General features: G+C 38.8%; 1 protein-coding gene across 5 annotated transcripts in view; it reads right to left on the reverse strand.

Moving 5' to 3' along the window:
- Nucleotides 1-25,966, reverse strand: part of MTRF1 (mitochondrial translation release factor 1) — a 69,228-nt gene that overhangs the window by 36,385 nt on the left and 6,877 nt on the right. Inside the window, exons 1-7 of one of the 5 annotated variants that reach the window (XM_067713166.1) lie at nucleotides 13,808-14,338; nucleotides 13,576-13,733; nucleotides 11,682-11,771; nucleotides 10,431-10,856; nucleotides 5,580-5,671; nucleotides 3,713-3,794; nucleotides 2,485-2,592 (exon numbers count right to left, since the gene is read on the reverse strand). In XM_067713166.1, the coding sequence (XP_067569267.1) occupies nucleotides 2,485-2,592; nucleotides 3,713-3,794; nucleotides 5,580-5,671; nucleotides 10,431-10,848 (700 nt within the window). In that variant the 5' untranslated portion in view covers nucleotides 10,849-10,856; nucleotides 11,682-11,771; nucleotides 13,576-13,733; nucleotides 13,808-14,338. Of the gene's footprint in view, nucleotides 1-2,484; nucleotides 2,593-3,712; nucleotides 3,795-5,579; nucleotides 5,672-10,430; nucleotides 10,857-11,681; nucleotides 11,772-13,575; nucleotides 14,341-25,966 lie in introns of those variants that run through there. The other 4 variants (XM_067713165.1, XM_067713168.1, XM_067713167.1 and 1 more) reach the window with 4 other exon arrangements.

Consider the following 25,966-nt stretch of genomic DNA (forward strand, 5'->3'; position numbering starts at 1 on the left):
CAGCATTTACTGGATATTTCTAAAGGAACGCTCACTATAACAACACACATAATAATTCAAAAACAACTTTCACTGTTCTGCCCAAATGGAGACAGCCTTCCAATTTCTATTCCATTCAATGGCATGAATGAATATCACAATCTTCCCAGCTAGAAAGATTAGATCCCTGTGGCTCGTCTCCTTTGTATCAGAATAAACTAATGGGATGTAGTGTAGTTCTGGATCAGACAGACTTAAATCTAATCCCAGGACTGCCATCACTTATTGTGTGATCTTGGATTAGTTACTTACTCTCTGAGCCTAGACCTTCATCTGTAAAATGGGATTAACAATACCCAGGGTTGTGAAGATCAAACGACACATACTGCACGCAGGACATAGTGGGCAAGCAATAGATCTTCTTGTCAGTTACAAATTTTGCTCATTCTTCACCTGAAGTTCTCTCATATGTGTCCCCACTCCCAGTTCTAACTCTTAGTCATACCTGGATTACTCTAATAACCTCTCTGCCATCTGCCTTAAATCTAGCCTCTTCAGTCCATCTTTCACACTGCTGTCAAAATAATCTTCTAAAAACAAACTTATGGTTGCCAAAGGGGAAAGGAGAGTGGGGGGAGGGATAAATTAGGAGGTTGGGATTAACATATACACACTACTATATAGAAAATAGATAACCAACAAGGACTTACTGTATAGCATAGGGAACTATGCTCAATATTCTGTAATAACCTATAAGGGAAAAGAATCTGAAAAGGAATATATATATATACATACACACACATAACTGAATCACTGTGCTGTACACCTGAAACTAACACCATATTGTAAATCATCTATACTTCAATAAAAAAAGAAAAAAAGAATCTCCTTAAAATAGATATTGATCAAATCATATTCTTATTAGCAAAATCTTCAACAGCTCTCTAACAATCAAGGCCTGTCCCGCTTTAACGTCTGCTCAAAATCTACTCTTTTGAACCTATTTCCTCTCACTTCTCATCACAAATATCCTCTGGTTTAATTGGCTTCCTCACTTCTACACACACAGCAAGATCTTTCCCACCACCATGCTGTTGCTCAAATTGGTCCTTCCATCTGCTCTCGTTGGTCTTCCCTTTGAAACCATGTACCTCAGACTGGGACTTGAATCCATGTGCTGGGACTCGAACCCAGCCTAAACCCTGATTGGGACTTGAACCCACATGGCTAGGACTCAAACCCGGCCAAAACCCACAGTCTTCCAACTGAGATCACACACCTGGTTTTAGGACTTAATGAAGCTCAGGTTCTTGATGTCTCATCACAGAAAGAATTCAGTGAGAGGCAAAGTGATAGTAAGAAGTGGATTTATTTAGAGAGAGACACACTCCACAGATATAGTGTGGGCCATCTCAGGAGGTGAGAGCAGCACCAGGGTATGGGGTTGTCAGTTTTTAAGGGGTGGGTAACTTCATAGGCTAATGAGTGGGAGGAGTATTCCAGCTATTTTGGGAAGGGGGTGGGGATTTCCGGGAATTGGGCCACCGCCCAATTTTTCATCCTTATGGTTGGCCTTGGCACTGTCATGGTGCCAGTCAGTGTGTCATTTAGTTTGCTGATGTATTACAATGAGCATATACTGAGGCTCAAGGTCTAGTGGAAGTCGACTTGTCCACCATCTTGGACCCATTTGGTTCTCATCAGTTTATGTCATGTGTTCAGGCTATGTCATTCTTTCGAAGGTTGCGCCCTGCCCGCTTCCCTCCTGTTTCACCTTTCCTAGCCACTGCCTGTATTTCAAATCCATATGACGCACAACCTTACTTATGCTCTATACTTGTTTTCATTTCCCTCGATTGTTTAACTTACATGAATCCTCTTTCCCCACATTGATAATTTGTGGGTTATTATTCATTGGCCCTCTGTCTACTATAGTGTATCTTTGTGTAACCAAGCAGACAAAAACTTCCAGGTGGATTAAGAGAATTGAACAAAAAAGAATTACTATCAGATGTTCTGATTTAACATACTTGAGTATTTAAAAGTTTAAAGACTCACATTGGTTCTTATTGTTTATGTTGTCTAAGTTTTTATCAGCCCAACTAGGGTGGGAGCTTCTTGAAAATAAAGACAAATGACTAACTTCTTCTGCATTCCCATAAACCTCCAACACATCATTAGTACTTCAGAGTAAAAACCTTAATACATCTTGGCTTTGAACAACAGAGCAATGATTTTTCAGGCGAGGCATATATCAACCCTCCACAGGGAAAGTTTCTCTAATTCAGATACTCCTTCCTAGGAGGATACTTCCTTCCCTCCCACTCTCTTCTCCCATAGTAAGAATTCTACTATAGTAAGCCACTGTGATTGATGAGCCCATGTCACAGTATTTAGTAGATATAGGTCAAATGTTTTAAAAAATGGGACAACATGGTTCTAATCAATATCAGAAGAAAAACAACTTCCAGCATCATCTATGGACAAATCCTCAAACACACCTACCATAATCAGCTGGTGTATAATTCACAAGTTCAAATTTCCAGTGTTTGTAGCTTGAATAATTCTGATACATATCAAATATTTCCCGGGTAAATTGTTGGCAGATATCACCTAAGAGAAAATATAAAAATATTCAGTCAGCACACATTTCTCCAAAGAAGACATATAGATGGCCAGTAGGCACACGAAAAGATGCCCAACGTTGCTAATTATTAGAGAAATGCAAATCAAAACTACAATGAGGTATCACCTCACACTGCTCAGAATGGTCATCATCAAAAAGTCTACAAACAATAAATGCTGGAGAGGGTGTGGAGAAAAGGGAACCCTCCTGCACTGTTGGTGGGAATGTAAATTGGTGCAGCCACTCTGGAAAACAGTACGGAGTTTCCTTCAAAAACTAAAAATAGAGTTGCCATATGACCCAGCAATCCCATTCTTGGGCATATATCTGAAGCAAACTCTAATAAGAAAAGATACATGCACCCCAATGTTCATAGCGGCACTATTTACAATAGCCAAAACATGGAAGCAACCTAAATGTCCATCAACAGAGGAATGGATAAAGATGTGGTACATATATACAATAGAATACCACTCAGTTATAAAAAAGAATGAAATAATGGCATTTGCAGCAACATGGATGGACCTAGAGATTATCATACTAAGTGAAGTAAGTCAGAAAGAGAAAGACAAGCACCATATGATATCACTTGCATGTGGAATCTAAAATATGACACAAATGAACTTATTTACAAAACAGAAACAGACTCACACACATAGAAATCAAACTTATGGTTACCAAAGGGAATACGGGGTGGGGAGGGATAAATTAGGAGTTTGGGATTAGCAGATACAAACTACTACATATAAAATAGATAAACAACAAGGTCCTACTGTATAGCACAGTAGGATAGAAAATATTCAATATCCTGTAATAAACCAAAATAAAAAGAATATGAAAAAAATATTCATTTATAACTGAATCACTCTGCTGTACACCAGAAACTAACACAGCATTGTAAATCAACTATACTTCAATAAAAAATTTTTTAAAAATCAGCACAAATTTCTTAGAGAGTCCTCCTTAAGTAAAAACCCCTTAGGAGTTGAGAAATGACTACTTCCGAAGTGAAACACATTTAACAGACTTTTAAAGTTACAGTGTGTCATATCAAGGTAACATTTAAGTATTTTTTAAGATCATTTACGATAAAATTATTTTATTGACCTCCAGTAGTTCTTCCAGATGTCACCTCTAAAATAACATCATTTTTGTCATATTTCTCCTTTGGCACTAGACTCTGGAGAAGCTGAAAAAGAAAAAAAAAAATCAGTATTAGTGTGTATATTTTCCATGGCATACTGCTATTCCTTGAACTTAGATAAAAGACCCCCAAATACTAAAAAATCAGTAATTAACAAAATCATAGAGCATCTCAAAGAGGTCTGGTCCTAAAATGCTTTAATAAGTAGACCTAATTAGGCCTAAAATAAATGATGATTCATGTTAACAATGAAGTTACTTGTTGGCATATTTTCTACAATGCTATCAAATTATCTTAATTTTCTAAAATGCAAAAGTTTAGATCAAAGGCCAGTGTTCCATTCAATTTTCTTCGAATTTTGCTTCTGATTAGTCTTAAACAGTAGCTTCTTTCATCTAATGAAAGAAGTAAGCTCTGAAAGTCTTCATTTGGAGAAAATGAGGACTTTTAACATATGATTATATATTCTCTCCCACAATAAATGACAGCGGACGGACACCAGGCCGTGCCCTGTCTTCTCAGCAGAGTTGCTGTTTAAAGAGTAGATTGAGGACTCCCGAGGTAAGGCTCAAATAGTTTCTCAGTGTGACAAGAAAAAAAGGGGCTTTCTAATAAAGAAAGCAACCAACTTACCTCTTAGGAAGAAAAGGGAAGCAACTTTATTATTACTAAAAGGTCTTTCAAATCAAACTGAAAGTATCTATGTGTCATGATTCCCCCTACCGACAATTTTTGAAATAGTCCATCTCTGCTAGAAATGATATAGCCTGCAGGAGAGAATAGTAGACTAAGAGTCAGACGTCCTACATCTGCTTTTGACTAGCTGTTTAAATCAGTGAAAACAATAACTGATACCTCCATCCTCATCCTCAAAAAGTCCCTCTAGAGATTATCATACTAAGTGAAGCAAGCCAGACAGAGAAAGACAAATATCATATGATACTGCTTGTATGTGAAATCTAAAAAAAAAAAGATACAAATGAACTTATTTACAAAACAGAAATAGACTCACAGACATAGAAAACAAACATATGGTTACCAAAGGGAAAAGGGGTTTGGGATTAACATACATCCACTACCATATATAAAATATATAACCAACAAGGACCTACTGTATAGCACAGGGAATTATACTGAATATTCTGTAACAACCTATAAGGGAAAAGAATCTGACAAAGAAGATGTATGTATATCTGAATCACTGTGCTGTACACCTGAAACTAACATAACATTGTAAATCAACTATACTTCAAGGAAAAAAATGTCTCTCTACTGGATTCCCAGGGTAGGGAAGACTGAAGGTAGGAGGGTGGCAAATATGACAAAGGGGAACATAGTACATAGCACCGTATTTTCATTTTCTTGTAGACAAACCATCCATTGAGCTAGAAGGGACTAAAGACTTGTATTAACCCACTGTCTCTATGCCCTTAGATTCATTCCATTCTATCCTGAATGCAAATTTTCAATCCTTAATTAACCCAGTTACCATGTACCACTCCCTCTTCCTAAGACTTAAAACCCCCTGACTCTACTCCATGTTGAAGTAAATTTCTTCACTAGCATGTGTTCCCTTGTCTGGTAACTTAATAGATTCAGCTTTGGAATACTTTTGTCTGGGGTGGGGTGGTTTCGTTCCTTGCCAACACAATCTCTTCAATCTCATTCTGTAGTAAATGACAGCACTAAACCCAATATTATCAATCATCATAAGAGAAGACTTAATCAACTGGTGTTTGGAAAATACTTTGAGCAGCAAAACATAGTCTAGCAAGAATAGTATTCCTTTACATTAACATTGCTGAGATTAGTTTACCTCTTAAAACATACCTCACTGTATAACATGTTGATTTTCTGAAGAATGGTTTGCCTCTCTTCCAAAGCAAGTTCTTGTAACTGCTTTTCATCTTCTTTATTTAGACCTACAAACCATCGACAGAAATAATGGTAAAAATGTTTAAATACTTACAAAGAAATTCTTAAACAGCTATCTAATCTCTACCTACTAGGTTTTATTTCAGTTGTGAAGGCAAGGGATTATACAAAAGAACAGAATAGTTAGAGAATGTAAAGTATTTGCTAAGTGTGTCCAAAAAACTCAGTGTGAAGACAAATACGATCTTGCCCCAACGAGCTGGTGATTTGAATGTCTGTAAGTAATTATAGAAATCAGTGATAAATCAAACAGGTTTAAAAAGGGACTGGCTAATTAAATGTAAACCCGAATAAGCTAAGTTTCAGGGTAAACTGGGGTGACCATTTCTTGTCTAAAGCTGGCAGCCATTACCCAGCACACTGTGAGTAATGTAGCATGGCTAGAACCTCCTCTTTTTTTTTCAAGAGAAGTCAGAAATAAGACCTCTTTAAAATTCTGAAACCTCTTGAAATGTTCATACTTAGTAAACATTTTTTAAAAACACCACATGGGTCAAACAACCACACATCCTTGCAAGCCTCTGCTTTATGGAAAGAACAGTCATTTTCACATCATTTCAAAGCAGAAAGTTAAATCATGGAGCTCTAATAACACAAGCTATCAATGAGATAGTGGCCAAGTAGGGTGGATCCCATAACCTTTGACTCCATTGCTTTAGATGCTCAGAGATTCCATTTGTCACTGGTGATGTGTGCTAGATGAGGTAGAAATTTTTAATTCTTAAAAATAAAGAAGAAAATAGAAATGAAGACTCATAAAGGAGAGAAGGCTCTTTAAAATTCTTTTCTAGTCATGGAAGTCATGGGGGTCTGGCGGGATTCTATGCCTCATTCCTGCTTTCAACATTTCACACTTACTCTGTGCTAAATACTCTGCCAGTTGCTGGGGACACAAGGATGAATAAAACATGGTTCAGGGCTAAAGTGGCTCAGTCTGGTGGGAAAGGTGGACACATTCACTTGATTACAATACGTGGTGTGGGCAGCGCCATCGAGGCCTAAAGGGTGGTCTAACCCAGACTTCAACCCTTAAGGAAGGCTCCTAGATAAGGTGCCATCTGAACTCAATTCTAATTATGGATCACCTGTTGCAGAATTGTAGTATCGCTACTGGCCTCACCTTGTGCACATAAGTCTCGGGTCAGAGGTACCAGAAAAACCTGCTGATCTGCAATCATATAAAATTATTTTTGTGGCTTTTTATTATTTACTGAACTGTAAGATCCAATCTAGTTCAATTTCACTGTACCAACAGATTCAAGAGTCTATTATACCTTATGTTTGGTGCTGCAGGAAATAAAGATGAATAAGACACAGGCCCTGTACTTCCCTGGTGGCACAGTGGATAGGACTCCATGCTCCCAATGCAGGGGGCCTGGGTTCGATCCCTGGTCAGGGAACTAGATCCCACATGCATGCCGCAACTAAGAGTTTGCATGCTACAACTAAGACCCAGTGCAACCAAATAAATAAATAAATAAATATTAAAAAAAAAAAAAGAGGGCTCATGTCGTTTAAAAAAAAAAACAGGGAAAGGGACTGAAGTTAAGACAATTACATAATGGATCAGAATATAAAACAGAGAAAGGCAATCATACTTGTTTTACAGAGGGGAGTGAAGCCAAAGGATGATATTCAAGCCATACTTTGTAAGCAGACTGAACTTTAAGAAGGTGAAATTGGTGGGTTAACAACATGAGCAAAGACATAGACATGGGATGGTCTGAGTATATTCAGGGAATGGCAGATTGTCTGTTTTGGTTGGAAGGGAGAATACGCAAAGGGAATTAATATACCACACAGAGAGGTGGGGGTCACTCGCCAGAGACTATTAAATGCCAAGCCAAGCAATCTATATTTATAGGCAATGGGAGTTACTGGAAATTCAGAGCAGGAGGGAAATATGATTAAGGTTGTACTTAGGCTGGGAAAGCTTGTAGGTGAGACTACAAGTTAGGAATTTATTGTAATCATCTAGGACTGGGATATAATGAAAATATAAACTAGTGGAAAGAATAGAAGAGGACTCATGCAAGATACATTACAGAGGTAGACCCTATTGGACTTTGAATCATTGTGCAGTGGATAAGAGCAGAGGCTGTGGAGTCTCCTTGATTGGGTTCAAATTCCTGCTCCTCTCCTGACTGGCTAAGTGACCTTTGGCATTTTAACCTCTCAGTTTCTTCATCTATAAAGTGAGAATATAATAATAATTTCTACCTTATAAGGTCACTGTGAACATTTCAAATGAGATATTTGCAAAATACTTACCTTAGTGCCTGGCACATACTAAGACTTAGTAAACGTAGCTATTATCACTATTATTATAAAATAGCAGAATTGTAGAAGAAACTTTAGAAGCAAACTACTAATACTTTAATCCAATCTACTAATATTACACATGATACAAACGTGGCTGAAAGAGGTTATGTCAATTTAATTTGGAAAGCATTTAGTAAGCTCCTATTATGTGCAAGCAACTTTCCCAAACTAATTAATTACAAATTTGAGTGGTATTATGCGAAAGAATAAAAAATAATCCTCATTAAAAGAGGTGAGAGGGAATTCCCTGGCGGTCCAGTGGTTAGGACTCTGCACTTCCACTGCAGGGCGCACATGTTCAATCTCTGGTCAGGGAACTAAGATCCCGCATTCCTCATGGCCAAAAAAAAAGTGAGAGACTCGCAGACCACTAATAGGAGGCAGAAAAAGGTAAGGCTTTGGACATCCAGGACTTTACAGGTATAGCTGTGACTGGCCTCGATGCTGCTTAACATCTCTAAGGCTTAATGAAACAGGATGGAGCACAAAAGAAAGTTTATAAATTAAACTAAAAGCCAATAGCAAGGAACTTTCCTGGTGGTCCAGTGGTTAAGACTCTGTGCTCCCAATGCAGGGGGCCTGGGTTCCATCACTGGTCACGAAACTAGATCCCGCATGCTGCAACTGAAGATGCGGTGTGCTGCAACTAAGACCGGTGCAGCCAAATAAATAAATATTAAAAATAAAATACAATAAAAGCCAATAGCAAAATTTGGATCGGGACTTCCCTGGTGGCGCAGTGGATAGGACTCCATGCTCCCAATGCAGGGGGCCCGGGTTCGATCCCTGGTCAGGGAACTAGACCCCACATGTACGCCGCAACTAAGAGTTTGCATGCTACAACTAAGACCCAGTGCAACCAAATAAATAAATAAATAAATATTAAAAAAAAAAAAAAAGAGGGCTCATGTCCTTTAAAAAAAAAAAAAAATTTGGATAAATGTTGAATCCCAGGTTAGTCCATTATACTTTTCTCTCAACTTCTGTATATTTTGGAAATTTTTCATAAAAGAAAAAATGTTAAGGCAATAAAATATTAAGAGATACTAAAATTAAAAATTAACACCTCTCACATTATATATAAAATTAACTCAAATAGATCAATGACCTAAATGTAAGGACTAAAAATATAAAACCCTTGGAAGAAAACTCAGATGTGAACTTTTGTGACCTTGGATTATGCAATAATTTCTTAGATATGTCACCAAAACACAAAAAAGAGAAAAAAGAGATAAACTGAACATCATCAAAATTAAAAACTGTGGTGCTTCAAGGGACAACCCACAGAATGGGAGAAAATTTTTGCAAATAATATATCTGATAAGGAACTTGTATCTGTAATATAAAGAACTCTTACAACTCAATAATAAAAAGACAACTCCATTAAAAAATGGGCAAAGGATCTAAACAGTCATTTAAGCAAAGGTGATATACAGCAGCCAACAGGCACATAAAAAGACACTCAACACCATTAATCAGGGAAATGCAAGTCAAAACCGCAGTAAGATACCACTACACACACACTAGGAAGGCTAGAATCGAAAGGGCGGATCACAAGGGTTGGAGAGGATGTAGAAACACCAGAACGCTCATACACTGAGGATGGAATGTAAAATGGTTCAGCCACTTTGGAAAACCAGTCTGACAGTTCCTCAAAAGGTTAAACATGGAGTTACCACACAACTTAGCAATATATGTCTACACAAAAACTTGTACACAAATGTTCATAACAGCATTGTTCATAATAACCAAAACAGTGGAAAAACTCAATAACAACTGATGAATGGATAAATAAAATGTGGTATATCTATACAATGGGACATAATTCAGCAATAAAAAGAAATGAAGTACAGAAACATGCTACAACATAAATGAACCATAAACATATGCTAAGTGAAAGAAGCCAGTCACATAGGATAACATATTGTATGATTCCATTTATATAAAATGCCTGAAATAAGTAACTGTATAGAGACAGAAAGTAGATTAGTGGTTGTCTAGGGCTGGCAGGGATCGGGTGGATTGGCATGGGATGGCTAAAGGGTGCAGGGTTTCTTTTTGGGGTGATGAAATAATACCCATACCATATAAGCCCTCTGACGGGGTAGGAATTGTATTTTTGTGTCCCTGGTATGTAGCACATAGGACAGTGCCCAATAAAGATCTATTAATAAATTAAAAATTCTGAAAAGGTCAATATTTAGTCTCCCAGACCCTAAGTGCTTCTTGGCAAGTACCACAAGGACCTCGGTCTCTTAGTAGTTGCTCTTTAGCAGCTGAAATACTTCAAACACCCAGAGTACAGAGTCCTGTCCTTTCTAAGTGCAGGGCTTACTATGTGCAGGCTTTTTAAAAGACTGTGTTCAATATACCTTTAACTTAGAAAATCAATCCTGTACTTGTACACACACATCTTTTACCTACTTTTACACATTGATTCTAATTCTTCAATGGCTTGTTCAGCCTCCTGAATTTCTTTGTAAATGACTGCAAGCGGAGCCAGCTCAGCATGCCGTTGATTCAAGGACCTCCGGTCCCCTTCACTCACAGAGATATGCTGCAAACAATGATCAAGTGTTTGGTACTCCTTACTCAGGTCCTCCATGTATTTCTGTAGTCCTTTATGCTTCCAGAGCATCCTGGTATCCTGATGACAATATCTCCTGGACCAATTCTCACTTAACAGACAATGGAGAATGTGATTCCTGTTTCGTCTAAAAACCCACAGCCTTGTGTCAAGAGGTATCTGTGTAAGTTGATGAGAATGGAGATGGACATGGCACTGGTGGTGACCATTAAGACACGGATGTCTAAAAAGCCAAGCAAACAGGTGACGATTCATTTCAGCATCTGAAACAAAATAAACACAATCTGAGAAATATCAACTCCACAGATATAAAAGCTGAAGGAGCCTCAAGAAATCTTGCTCAGTTCACTGCCTCAGCCAACTCCAAACACAGTCCCTAAATTCAATAACCCACAAAAAGAAAACGAATCTTCAAATCTGTGAATATAACAAAATAAATGAAGGTAGTGCTGTTTTCTACCCATTCAACATATATAATTAACTAAGGCAAATGAGTAGGAGTGTAACTAATAAATATATCAATAGAATGGGTTAAATCAGCTATTTTCTAGAAAGTACCCAGAATCTAAAATTGAGTGTGTGAATAAGCTCTTGACAAGTATGAAATAATCATGCAAACTTTAGATGGTTCGTATATTAATAGATTTTTAAAGTTTGAAGGAAACACTACTTCCTTGTCTAATTCTTAGGTATCCAGATGCCCAAGGAAGTCAAGTAACTTAATCATAATTATTCATTCTGCCAGATAGAGGCAGAGCTGAGGTGAATGCAGCTTGCCTGTTCAGACTCCAGTGCTTTTCATTCCCAACTATGCAATCACTCTTCGAAGGTGCTTCCCTTTTAGCTGAGATCCTAAAGGACGGAAAATTTACATATTAACAGACTAAGAAAGTAGAAAGTTTGGTAAAAAAAAAAAAAGACAATGATGATAATTATATTAAATGAAAAAAACAGAATCAAAACAATATAATCTCAATTAGGTTTTCAAATTTGTCTACAGTATATGGAATACATGGGTTTATGGGGACATAACTGCATCGTAAGTTGAGGAAGAGCTTTATTTTGAAAAAAGAAAACTAAAAACATACCAAAACGTTAGTAAGATGATCTCTAGTTGTGGGATGATGGATTCCTTTTGCTTCCTTTTTTTTTCTACTTCTTCGTGTTTTCCAAGTTTCCTATACATTTAGCACATACTACTTTTACAATCAGGAAGAAAAATTACTTTAAAAAATTACATGTTAGGTGAAATTAGTTATGTACAATAATAATTATCTGTTCTTCCTTCTAACAGAGATAATCAAAAGAGCTAACAAATGTACACAATGGTTTTACTGAGTAAGAAAGAGAAGATAAAGTGTTCTAAGAAAAATACTTTGCCCCTAAAATCCTGAGGTTCAAAGTTGAAATAAGGGTCAAAATTGATCAGAATCAACCTTTATTGTCTCCAGTGTTTCTACTACGTTAGGTGTATTCATATATTAGCTCATTTGATCATTGTAAGTCTGCTAACTTGGATATTGTTATCTCCTAGGAAATAAAATATTCAGAATAGTCTCTAAAATATTCACAGTTTGCAGGGTTGTACTAAGGAAATTTAACATACTGAATCACATTGAGAAAAGGACTGCGGGAAGCATACACAAAGGCACAGTAGCCACAAATGTTACAGTCCTCCAGCAGGAGTTTCTGCCTGTCTTCACATTGAGACAAGCTGGGACCCGGGACCCTTTGCTGCAGTGCTGCAATGCTTGCACCTGGACAAATGTTTCCTTAAGCAACAAAATACAAAGAAACAAATATGGGCTAAAAATAACTGTGTGCATGGGCAGTTGGGGCAAATTCTGGACAACTAGATAAAAGGAGACCAAAAAGCCCAACTGGCACCTCTGAAGAGCTGGCAGCAAAAGCAGAGAGTGGGGAGCAAAAGCAGGGTACTGCGCATGCCCCCTGCACACAACGTAGCCAAGGGGATGGGTAGACCACTTAAACCACCCCTCTGCTGGATCCCTGAACACACCCCTACCCTCACCCCATGTAAGGAACCTGCTCACTCCCCTCTGCTGCAGCAGGGGCCACGATATAGCCTTGACTGAATTTCTTGTCTGGCCTCCGATCAATATCTATTGATTAAGGAGGCCAGGAACCCTGGTCTAAAACAACATCTAGTCACAGAAAGTGTGTCTATTTGAAAAAGGACGTAACAAAAAAAATGGCAAAAAGATTTTTGTTAAAACACCTCTAGCTAAATTTCCATTTTAGAAATAGTAGAAAAAGCAACTCTCAAGGTCATGAACCTCAATGTTAAGTAAATCCCAAGACATTCATCTGCTAGGTTTATCTATACCTGAGAATAGCAAGCCTTCTCCATCACTCCCCGACAGTAACAGGATTAAAATGATACTCTAGGGGCTTCCCTGGTGGCGCAGTGGTTGAGAGCCCGCCTGCCGATGCAGGGGTGCGGGTTCAAGCCCTGGTCCGGGAAGATCCCACATGCCGTGGAGCAACTAAGCCCGTGAGCCACAACTACTGAGCCCTCATGCCACAACTACTGAAGCCTGCGCGCCTGGAGTCCGTGATCGGCAATGAGAGAAGCCACCGCAATGAGAAGAAGCCCGCGCACCGCAACGAAGAGTAGCCCCCGCTCGCTGCAACTAGAGAAAGCCCGCGCGAAGCAACGAAGACCCAACGCAGCCAAAAATAAATAAATAAAATAAATGAAAATTAAAAATAAAATGATACTCTAGGGACAACTCTCAGCCTTGGCAAGTCAGAAGTGACACTAAGCCGGCACGAGAGGATCACGTGTAAGCCACACTAACTCGGTATACGGAGTGATCCCATAGGGAGACACCATGGGGAAAAAAAAAAAAAAGCTGGAGAAGGAAAATAGACTTTTAAGACCAGAAAAGAGAAGTGAACTGTGAGCACGTTAAAAAAAAAAAAAAAAAAAAAGACAGAAAGGACGTTAGGTTTCCTTACGGAGGTCTGAACCTTCTGTGGTCCACTACGTTTCAGCCCGACAGACACCGGATCACTTTCATTGCCAGGTTCACCCCTTCCGGCTTAGAGCTTGATCCCGCCTCTTCCGTCTCGACTCTTCTCCAGAAGAGTAGTCCTTGCGTGTGCCTAACAATAAGCTAACAGAGGAAACAAAAGAGAAAAATGGAAAAGCGAGAAAAATTCCCACGAGAGAGATGACCAGGCGACTTACTCATCCGGATTCTGAGCCCAGGGTGTAGGTTGCGATGGAAGGGGGAGGGGAGGTGCAGGGGCATTGGTGCCGCAGTGTTCACTGAACCACAACTCCCAAGAGCTCCCCACCCGGGAATCTTGGGAGTTGTAGTTTATCTCGGACGAACGCCCAGCCTCCAACCCCCTAGGCCAAAGGTGGAGCTTTGGTTGTCAAAGTTTCAGGCAAGCCCAAAAGGGAGATTCCCTACAGTTCTGATTAAGAGATCAAGATATACAAGAATTTTCGTGTATATAGAGCCACTAGAGCAGAGATTCCTGATTTTTTTAAATGAGGATCCCTTTTCATCATTCAAAAATGTGCAGGATTCTGCATGTTAATACTTGTACTTTCAGCTTCCATTGCCTGAGAAGATACCTAATGACTAATTGAGACTATAAAGTTGTATTTTTTTAAATCATAAGGAGGATCCAAAATATGAGAGACTATATATAGCCACAACTTAGTGAATTTATAGCTGTTGTTTACATAAACACAATTTGGGGGCTCAATTTAAGTTTGTAGCTTGTAAACCATCAATTAAGTAAAGCATTAAAAATCCTAAATAATAAACAATTCCAGGAAAATGCAAATATATTGCCTTACTTTGAATATTCAAGTAGGATACACATTTACATGTCATTTGACCTCTGTGCCCTAGTATTTCTTCCTGAAAAGCAGAGGCAACAAGAATTCCACATTACCAACTTCACAAGACATTTTCTTAGTTTATGACCACATATATAAAAAGGAGAATTAGGCATAAATATAAATATCTAACACGTATTGCCTATTTCAAGGTATCTACTTCTACCAACTACATATTAGCTACTACTCTAAATGGCTTAAGCCTATTTATTAATTAATTTAATCTTTACAACAACCCTAAAATACCCATTTTGCAGAAGAGAAAACTAAGGCACAGAGAGTTTAAGTAACTTGTCCAAGGTAAAAGAACTAGTAAGTGATAGAGCTGAGATTCAATGAAGACAATCTGTCTTAATGATCTATGGCTCCTAAGCTCTGATACTGCCTCCCTCCTCCAGAAAAAAGAAAAGAAAACATTCAGTCTTTCATGCAGTAAACACTGAGCACCAGTTATGTGTTAATCACTATTCTAGACATGAGACTTCAGCAATGAACAAAAAAGACAGAAATCTTTGCTCTCACGAATACCAAAGTACCCACATAAATCATTCTCCTAAATGATCCAACAAAATATTTTAATTCTTTATTTTGATATATATATAAAACTTCCTTCTTAAAAAATAAGCTTTAGTGCCATGGACTAATCCCTCCCAAATTCAGTATGTTGAAGCTAACCCCCAGTATGACCCCACTGGAAATAGGGCCTTTAAGGTGATTAAGGTTAAATAAGGTCATATAGAGGGAACCCTAATCTGATAGGACTAGTGCCCTTACAGGAAGAGACCAGAGAGCTTGTGTAGTCTCTTTCTGCCCCCCCCTTTCCCTCAACAAGCGAAAAGAGGTCAGGGGGTGAGCACACAGCAAGATAGCAGCCACATACAAGCCAAGAGAAGAGGCCTCAGAATGAAACCTACCTTGCCAACACCTTGATCTTTCCAACCTCCAAAACTGTGAGAAATAAATTGCTGTTGTTTAAGCCACTCAGTATGGTACTTTGTTATGGCAGCCCAAGCAAAGACATTTACATATGTAAACATTTATTGAGATATACATGAAACGTTATACACTTTATGAATGTTATTTCTAAATTTAAAGAAAATCCCTAAAAACTATAAATATTGCTTCCTCCTCCATGTGTTTTTAAAGAAAGTAATGTGGTTATAATTATATTTATTAATATGCAAAGATGTCCACAATATATTATTAAGTGAAAGAGAATGTTTAAAAAATTCATCAAACTATTTCACTTAAAAAACGTATGTGGGACATCCCTGGTGGTGCAGTGGTTAAGAATCCACCTGCCAATGCAGGGGACACGGGTCGGAGCCCTGGTCCGGGAAGACTGCACAGAGCAGCTAAGCTCACAAGCCACATCTACTGAGCCCTCGTGCCACAACTACTGAAGCCCGCGTGCCTAGAGCCCATGCTCCGCAACAAGAGAAGCCACTGCAATGAGAAGCCCACGCACAGCAAGGAAGAGTAGCCCCTGCACACTACAACTAGAGAAAGCCCGCATGCAACGACGAAGACCCAACGCAGCCAAAAATAAATAATTAATTAATTGATTTTTTAAAAAAGTATATGATGCATATTTAAAAGTCTGGAAGAGGGAATTCCCTGGTGGTCCAGTGGTTAGGACTTGGTGCTTTCACTGCTGTGGCCTGGGTTCAATCCCTGGTCGGGGAACTAAGATCCTACAAGCCGTGCACTGCAGCCAAAAAAAAAAAAAAAAAAGAAAAATCTGGTGGAATTATAGGTAATCTCTATTTTCCTTTTCATAGTACTATGAATTTCTTGAAATTTTGTGATGGGTATTGTAAACAAGAAAGCTGTAAAAGAAAAAAGACATTCTTTCATGTTTGATTGAAAAGCCTTATGGAAGTTATTATTCTCAAATTGTTCTATGAAGTTAAACAACTTCTATTTGCAAGAAGTCTGATATATTACAGAATAAAAGTTTCCAGAAATAGTAATAAAAGAGGTTGATTCAGTGGGGGAAAAAGAATTAGCATTTTGATTGAACTAGAAACAAGCACTACATGTCTGAAATATTTCTCACAATAAAGTCAACTATGAATACTTTCTTTGTTGAATGAATTTGTAATGGGCACTGACGATTTGGTATCTCTTTGTCAGAAACTAAATGACCTGTGTCCCCCTCCTCCAACTTGGAGCATGCTAACACAACAAAATACGTGGGGTCATTTTCATCTCCATTTAGAGCAAATCAGTCCCAAACCCAAAGGGGTAGGGAATGGGGATTTTCACTTAACTTCCTCTCAGAGACCTCCGGATTCTTTTAAAGATTCTGAGGACACTCGCGTCTAGAGTACTAACAAGAAGTCGATTTGTGTCCTTCAGCAGAGATTTCACATCAGTAAACTGTCTGCTTAGGGCTTACCCCGAGAGAAGCATAGCACCAGACTTTCCTCAGCCCTGGACATTCTTTGGGGAGCTAGACAAGGGTGAGTGTAGCGATTGTTCCAGGCTAAGTTGAAACTTTGGTCCTATCTGGGAAATTTTCAGTGGCACTGAAAGCAACATAAAATCTCAGCACACAAGCCATAACACATTGTTTTTAGCACACTGTGAAGATACACCTGGCTTTCTGATTCCCGGTAGTTTAGCTCTTGACCAATGCCATCTTGAGACTGGCAATGGCTTGGGATTTGAATCAGATATATTTTACTATAGAAAAAGTGAAAGCAGGTAGCAATTTACTACAAAATTCAAGCTCTCAATATGGTGGAAAAGTAGAAAAACAGAGTTTATTTTATTTGTATCCTTATAAATTATTTTCCCCGAGAGAAGCGAAATATAAAGAATGAAAAAAGAGCATTTCTTATTTCACATGTTCATACTGCCTCTCAAATTTTTCAGAGCTTGAAAAAAATAAAGCTAACAAACACGCCACCTGCTGGCATTAATGAAACTAGATCGCAAGTTATTTTCAGAGTTAAGAGGTGTTCAAGGAGTCTTGAAATGTCAACTTACGATGTATTTCTTTTACTCTAATAATAATAATAAAAGGGTAGATCCTGGAAACTCATCTTTTACCCCATAAACTGGTATTAGCCTAGGCTGAGGTCAGCTTTGTTAACAAGCTCATTTAGTGTTGTCTCCTACAACTTCTTGGTAATTTCACCTCTTCCATTTTTCATCCTAAATTTCAGGCTAAATATTTTTCTTAAATTATTTCCTTCAGTTTTGAATTATACATTTTCAAATTTTCATTTCAATGAGTTTAGTTTTCCCATCTTTTTCTACTAACAGTAGTCTTCAAATACCCTTTATAAGCATTAAAGTACTTTCCAACTTAGATACAAATCTTCCCTTGAGGAATATAATGTAATCTATACTCTCTGTGTGTGTAGATATATATCTTTTTATTTTTTCCCTTTTTATTATGAAAAATTTCAAACATGTTCAAAAATAGAACAGTAAAATGACCCCTGTGCACTCATCATGAATTCTCAACATTATCAACTTAGTGTTCACCCTCCCTCCTCCCTCTCTCTTCTCATCCTCACTGGATTAATTGGAAGCAAATACAAGACATCGTAACTCTTCGTCTGTAAATATTTTTGTGTACATCTCCAGAAGATAAAGACTTTTAAAATATATGATCACTCCTAAAAATTAAAAATAGCTTCTTAATATTATCAAGTATCTAGTCAGTATTTAAATTTCCCTGATTGTGCCAGATTTTTTGTCTTTTTCTTTTTTGGCGGGGGGAGGCAGTTTACTTGTTCATATCAAGATTCAAATAAGGTCCATACATTGCAATTTGTTTCTATATATAATACTTGGTTTGTTTTAATCTACAGGATCCCCCCTCTTTTTAATTTTTTTTATTTGCAATATATTTGTTGAAGAGACCAGATCTTTTGCCTTGAGGAGTTTCACACAGTCTAGATTTTTCTAGACTCGTGTTGTGGTGTTTATCATGTTCCTTTGTTTCCTGTATTTCCTATAAACTGGTCTGGAAGCTTGAACAGAGTCATATTTACTTTTTTTTTTTCCAAAACTAATTCATAGGTGGGTTAGATACTTACAAAGGAAGATGCAAAATATTTAGTTGTGATTTTTTAAAATACTAGAAGCTCTTGATTGCCTAGATCCATTATTCCATTAGAAGTTGCAAAATGGTGATATTTTATCATTCTGACTTCACTTATTTATTTATTTATTTGGTTGTGCCGGGACTTAGTCGCGGCTCGCAGGCTCCTTAGTTGCGGCATGCGAACTCTTAGTTGCGGCATGCATGTGGGATCTGGTTCCCTGACCAAGGATGAAACCTGGGCTCCCTGCATTGGGAGTGTGGAGTCAACCACTGCGCCACGAGGGAAGTCCCCTGACTTCATTTATTATTTGGAATCTCTATAAAGAGAAACTTTTCCTCATCAACTATTTGTTGCCCTTGCTTTGAAATTTTTAAAAGAAAAAATTAAAACTTTGCCAAAGTGGAGAGGTGATCAAATTCAAAATTTTGCTTTCTGAACAATATCCAGGATTTCCAAATTCTATTTCAATCTTATCTTTTTTTTTTTACTTTAGTAATACAGCAATTCTCATATCCCCAAAGCTCTGAAAAACCTTGTTTTCAATGCAAATATCAGAAAATCTCTGAAAACTGAAGGGCTTTTGGTAACTTATTTGATGGCCAAACCTGCCCTAACCCAAACTCAGTTTGGCAGGTATACCAACTGAGACTGAAGTGAGGCTATTTATATCTGTATTTATCCCACTTAGAATAAATATTCGTATTTTTAATGAAGAAATATTTATTCATGGGGGGAGGGATAAACTAGGAATTTAGGATTAACATGTACACACTACTGTATATAAAATAGATAACCAACAAGAACCTATTGTATAGCACAGGAAACTATATTCAATATTTTCTAATAACCTACAAGGGAAAAGAATCTGAAAAAGAATATATGTCTGAATCACTTTGCTGTACACCTGAAACTAACACAACATTGTAAATCAACTATACTTCAATAAAAAATAAAATTTAATTTGATTTAATTAAAAAAAGAAATATTTGTTTGTTAGATTACAGGCTGCTGCTCCAGATCCCGCTGAAAGTGTTATAATGTACGGTATATGCATTTCCTTTCTAAATCCAAAGCATCCTGAAGTTTGAAAACATCTGGTCCAAGTATTTCAGGTAAAGGACTGTGAACTGTAACAATATTATAGTAGTTAACATTCACTGAGTACTTATTCTTTACCAGGTAGTGCTCTAAATTTTTAACATTTAACTAACTCACTCAATCTTCCCAACAACCCTACGAATTGCTGAGGCACAGCATGGCTAGGTGACTTGCTCAAGATTGTGCCCAACAGACAGATGAAGAGTGGCCAAAGGGATTTGAACCAAAAAGGCTGGGTTGCACTGTGACCTTGATTCTGCTGCCCGTACCCTCTCATTAACTTGCACATCGTCCTCCCAGCTCTCCAAGATCTGACTCCAATCTAGCTAGCCTCTTTTCATCTCTCATGATATCCTCCAAGAACCTCATGTCCTCATGTTTCAGCTCAACCAGATAACTCCTTATTTCTTCCAAAACACATCTTCAACCTTGGCATTTTTGTTCATATTGCTAAAAGATATATATAAATATAAATATATATATAAATATATATATTTATATATATAAATATATATAAATATAAATATATATATATTTATTTATATATAAATATATATATATATATATATAAAATCTCTCTCTCTCTCTCTCTCTCACTGTTGTGGCCTCTCCCGCTGCGGAGCACAGGCTCCGGACGCACAGGCTCAGCGGCCATGGCTCACGGGCCCAGCTGCTCCGCGGCATGTGGGATCTTCCCGGACCGGGGCACGCACCCGTGTCCCCTGCATCAACAGGTGGACTCTCAACCACTGCGCCACCAGGGAAGCCCTAAAAGATATTTTTAAAGGTAAGATTATAACTTTTGTATAAATATGAAATGTACAACTGTCAATTTTTTAAAAATTATTAATTAATGAGGGATGTTATAATTTGTTAAACAAAATCTAAAGAGAAAACATAAATACACCATAAGGAATGCTGAAATGAATTTGTTTAAAAGATGAAAAACTGGTCAGTACACGCAAGACATAACCACTTGCATCTCAGTTATACAAATTTGCATTTCTAGGGAAAAGAATCATGTGCAGGGCTTCTCTGGTGGCGCAGTGGTTAAGAATCCGCCTGCCAATCCAGGGGACAAGGGTTTGAGCCCTGTTCCGGGAAGATCCCACATGCCGAGGAGCAACTAAACCCCAGTGCCACAACTACTTAGCCTGCGCTCTAAAGCCTGCGAGCCACATCTACTGAAGCCCACGCGCCTATAGCCTGTGCTAGGCAACAAGAGAAGCCACCGCAATGAGAAGTCCGCGCACTGCAACGAAGAGTAGCCCCCGCTCGCCGCAACTAAAGAAAGCCTGCCCCGCAGCCATGAAGACCCAACGCAGCCAAAAATAAATTAATTAATTTTTTTAAAAAGGGCAATCTCAGTAAAAGAATCATGTACATTGTTAGCAGTTTTCTACAACATAAAAGAGTTGTAAAATAGCTCAAAGACAATGAAAAAACACAATTCAACAGGAGGTCTTATAATCTCTTTGCCTATTTCAGCGTCTCCCAATTTTTCTTAACAATACTAATTCCTCTGCCTGGAGTGCAATTCATTGAAATTATCTTCATCAAATCAGTATTTACTGAATATCTACCATGTGCCAAGCGCTCTGCTAAGTGCTAGGGGTTCAATGGTGAGGAAAACAGACTCCATTCCAGCTGTCAGTGTCTTTGATAGATCAGCTCATCCACCTATCATAGTCCTTCATTTAAGCGCTCATATAATCTCAATTACAATTCTTGTAATATTGCTGAATCTTTCCTTGTATTATACTTAGCAATTTATTATTCACACTTCATTTTACAGTTCTGGGGAGCAAGATACAAGTCCCCAATTCTGAATCTTTTTGGCAGAGGATGATATATTACTTTCCTATTCCTGAGGAGGTGAAAACAACTATAGCTCAATTTAGCAAATATGTTTTTGTACTATACTCTGTACTTTGTTTTGTACTATACTCTGTACTTTGTTTTGTACTCTGTACTATACATAAGATATTATGCTATGTGCTACAGGAAGATGATTAATTCAGCAAAGATATTTTTGAGCAACAACTGTAAAACACAGGGAATGCACAGTTAAATAAGACATGGTGTCTGATCCAGAGGGACTTCAGTCTAATGGAGGAAATAGACGAGTAAGTTAGTGACTTCAACACGGTACGATGAGCACTATATTAGAGGTGAGTAGTGAGTGTTTCGAGAGTGTAGAGGAGAGGCAGCCATATCCAGGTCAGGGACAGGGATGGCTTCTGGGAGAAGCTGACCCTTAATCTGAATTCCGAAGGACAAGTAGAAGTGAGCTAGGCACAGATAGGAAGGGCATCGCAGATACACACTGAGAATCTGGGAAATTTCAAGAGATAGGTAGGAACTAGATCATAAAGGGCTTCACATTCTCAGGTAAAGACGCTCAGCTTTCTCCTGGAAGCCATGGAAGAAATTTAAGCAATAAGCATCATTAGGGACTTCCCTGGTGGGCCAGTGGGTAAGACTCTGAGCTCCCAATGCAGGGGGCCTGGGTTCTATCCCTGGTCTGAGAACTAGCTCCCACGTGCATGCCACAACTAAGATTGCACTTGCCACAAATAAGAAGTCCACATGCTGCAACCAAACAGGCCACAACAAAGACCCCAAGTGCCGCAACTAAGACCCGGAGCAGCCAAAATAAATTAATTAATTAATACTTTGTAAAAAGCATCGTTAGATTTGTAGTTTACAAAGATCATGTAGTAGGCTGAATGTGTGTAACACTCTAATCACCCGGATCTGTCTATGTTACCTTATATGGCAAACAGAGATTTTGCAGATGTGATTAAATATATTAAGATGGGGAGACGATCCTGCATTATCTTCCTGGGCCCAGTGTGATCACAAGGGTCCTTATAAGAGAGAAGCAGTAGAGTTAGAGTCAGAGAGACGATGTGAAGAGGAAGCAGAGGTCAGTGAGTAGAGGAGATGCTTTGCTGTTGGTTTTGAAGATGGAAGAAAGAGCCATGAGCCCAGAAATGCAGGTGGCCTGGAGAAGCTGGTAAAAGCAAGGAAATAAATTCTCTCCTAGAGCCTCCAAAAGAAACATGGTCCTGCAGACACATTTCTGACTTCTGACGTCCAGAACTGTGAGATAATAAATCTGTGTTGCTTTAAGACATAATTTGTGGCAATTTGTTACAGCACTGATAGAAAATTAATGCAGATTCCCATTAATACAGATTTTTCCCTTGGAAATTAATGCAAAAAATAAACTGAATGAGGCTGGCTAAGGATCTACGGAAACTCATTAGTATGCTATGAAAAGCAGTTTAGCATAGTAGCTACAGGCATGAACTTTGGTGAGATGGCCCTTACTTAGTTTCATAATTGGGTATAAATTTACTTTTTTTAAGCTTCAGTTCTCATTTGTAAAAGGGGGATAACAGTATTTTTCTCATGGTGTTTTCATGAGGATTAAATAAGAAATAGCAAATTATACATAGTGTCTGGTACAGGGTATGTGCTCAATAACAGTTATTATTATTATTATTTTTTGTGTGTGTGTGTGGTACGCGGGCCTCTCCCTGTTGTGGCCTCTCCCATTGCGGAGCACAGGCTCCGGACGCGCAGGCTCAGCGGCCATGACTCATGGGCCCAGCCGCTCCGCGGCACGTGGGATCTTCCCGGACTGGGGCACGAACCCGTGTCCCCTGCATCGGCAGGCAGACCCTCAACCACCGCGCCACCAGGGAAGCCCCCCAATAACAGTTATTATTAAATGATTACTGTAATTGAGAAGGGAGAATAAGGAGAGAGAAGTAAAGTCTCCAAAGAAGGTAGAAATGTATTCCCTCCTAAGCACTGTTGGAGGAATTAATTCTGCAAAGGCCAGAAGGCACTGTTGTTTTTGTTTTTTGTTTTAATATTTATTCATTTATTTTCGGCTGCGTTGGGTCTTAGTTGCAGTACGCGGGATCTTTCGCTGAGGTGAGCGGGCTTCTCTCTAGTTGTGGCACACGGGCTTCTCTCTAGTTGTGGCGTGCAGGCTCCAGAGCACACAGGCTCAGTAGTTGCAGTGTGCAGGCTCTCTAGTTGTGGTGCGTGGGCTCAGTAGTTGCAGCCCGCGGGCTTACTTGCCCCACTGCCTGTGGGATCTTAGCTCCCAGACCAGGGATTGAACCCGTGTCCCCTGCACTGGAAGGTGGATTCTTAACCACTGGACCACCAGGGAAGTCCAGAAGGCACTGTTTTTGCTGAGAGGGGAAGAAAGAAGAAAAGTGATGGGTGCTGAAGGGCATTCCACAAATGAGGGTTGAATGAGTGAACAGATAAGGAGAAAATAGTGTGATCCCCTGCATCTTGAAGAGTGAAAGCCTCTTATTAAGGAATCAGCAAATGCTTGTGGAAGAAAAGATAGGAGATTGTCATTAGAACATGAATTGTCCCTCAAAGAATCTGATTGAAGTCACTAGCATTAGAAATGATAGATGTATACAGAACAACCCTATGAGAGCAACAGCCCTTGGGCTCATGCTGGAGGCAGGAGCTGGAACCTCAGTGCAATGGCAAAAACGCTTCTCTCAGTGTCACCCTGCCAGGCTACTAATCCCAGAAGCTGGCATCTCATCTTCAATAACAGGGAGTTATGCCTGTTGAAACAAGTTTCCTTGGAGTTAAAAGGATATTGGCAAATCTCTTCTCATTTAAAAATAATTTAAGGGACTTCCCTGGTGGTCCAGTGCTTAAGACTCTGCACTTCCACTGCAGGGGGCACAGGTTCGATCCCTGGTCCAGGAACTGAAATGCCGCATGCTGTGCGGCGTGGTAAAATGAAATGAAATGAAATAAAATAAAATATAAGGTAGTAGATTGCCAGAATTTATGATTTAAGAGGAGGGGCAGGTCTTGCTGATTCTAAATTTGGCCATGGGAGTGGGTAGCTAAAATAGTGTAGAAGGTGAAGGTCTTTGTAGATGAAACCAAGGAACTGTAAGGCTAGGGATGTTTTAAAAAATGGATTGTATTTTTTAGAGCAGTTTTAGGTTCACAGAAAAATTAAGCTGAAGGTACAGAGATTTCCCCTATGGAAACCCCCTGTCCCCACATATGCATAGCCTCTTCCATTGTCAATATCTCCCACCAGAGCGATACATTTGCTACAACTGATGAACCTACATTGACACCTCATTATCACCCACAGTCCATAGTTTACATTAGGGTTCACTCTTGGTGCTGTATACCCTATAGGTTTTGACAAGTGTATAATGATGTGTAGCCACCACTATAGTATCATACAGAATATTTTCACTGCCCTAAAAACCCTCTGTGCTTCACCTAGTCATCTCTTCCTCCCCCTAACCCTTGGCAATCACTGATCTTTTTACTGTCTCCATAGTTTTGTCTTTCCTAGAAAGTCATATAGTTGGAATCATACAGTATGCAGCCTTTTCAGATTGGCTTCTTTCACTTAGTAATATACATTTAAGATTCTTTGATGTCCTTTCATGGCTTGATAGCTCATTTCTTTTTAGTACTAAATAATATTCCATTGTCTAAATGTACCACAGTTTATTTATCCAAGGCTAGGGTTTTAAATCATACATATAGTTACTGGAATCATAGCAGATGGACGCTAGGAGTGAAGTTGAAATGACAACTATTGTCACTTGGCAAATGAACAAATGAAGGATAGTGACCAAGAGGAAAAGGAGAAGAGAACAACAAAGCTGGTGAGTATGGACTCAAGTATCCTGTCCTTAAATGAAGGTGAAGTATTATGATTTGGGGGGGGGGCAGTGGGATGGGGAAAAAAGTGCTGATTTTTCCCTCACGAACTCCTACGGTATATAAGCAGAGGAAGATACAAAACGAGAGACAATGTCCCTGATGAAGGGCTGGATATCAATGAAGGTAGGGAGGAAGAGAATGCTCAGTGAAAGGGTTGAGGATAAAGCCGAACAGGAAGGTGTGGCATAGAAAGGAGCAGTAGGAGGACGAGTTTGGAAAGAAAGCAGAGAGACAGACAAACAAGAATACAACAGAAGTGAGAGGACTGGAGGGCGTGAATCTGTTGAGAGTTTTGAGGGAACTCTTGGGTAAAGTTGTTTCTGCGCTGATCCAGAGTCTTTGAAGGGTGCTAATTCTAGGTCACTTTCACTATCTGTGGTCCTATCTGCAATTCGCGGCTTTTGCCTAGGGTTCCAAATTGAATCTTGGTGGTGACGGTTTTTTTGTTTATGTGCCTTATCTAAATTCAACCTCAAGAGGAATGGTGGCATGTTTAAGCCTGGATTTTGATGAAATGCCTTGAAACAGTGGTTCTCAACTCTGGTTGCACATTACAGCCATCTGGGAAGATCTGAAATGCCCC

This window comes from Pseudorca crassidens, chromosome 18, assembly GCF_039906515.1.
Source record: "Pseudorca crassidens isolate mPseCra1 chromosome 18, mPseCra1.hap1, whole genome shotgun sequence".
NCBI classification, from domain to species: domain Eukaryota; kingdom Metazoa; phylum Chordata; class Mammalia; order Artiodactyla; family Delphinidae; genus Pseudorca; species Pseudorca crassidens.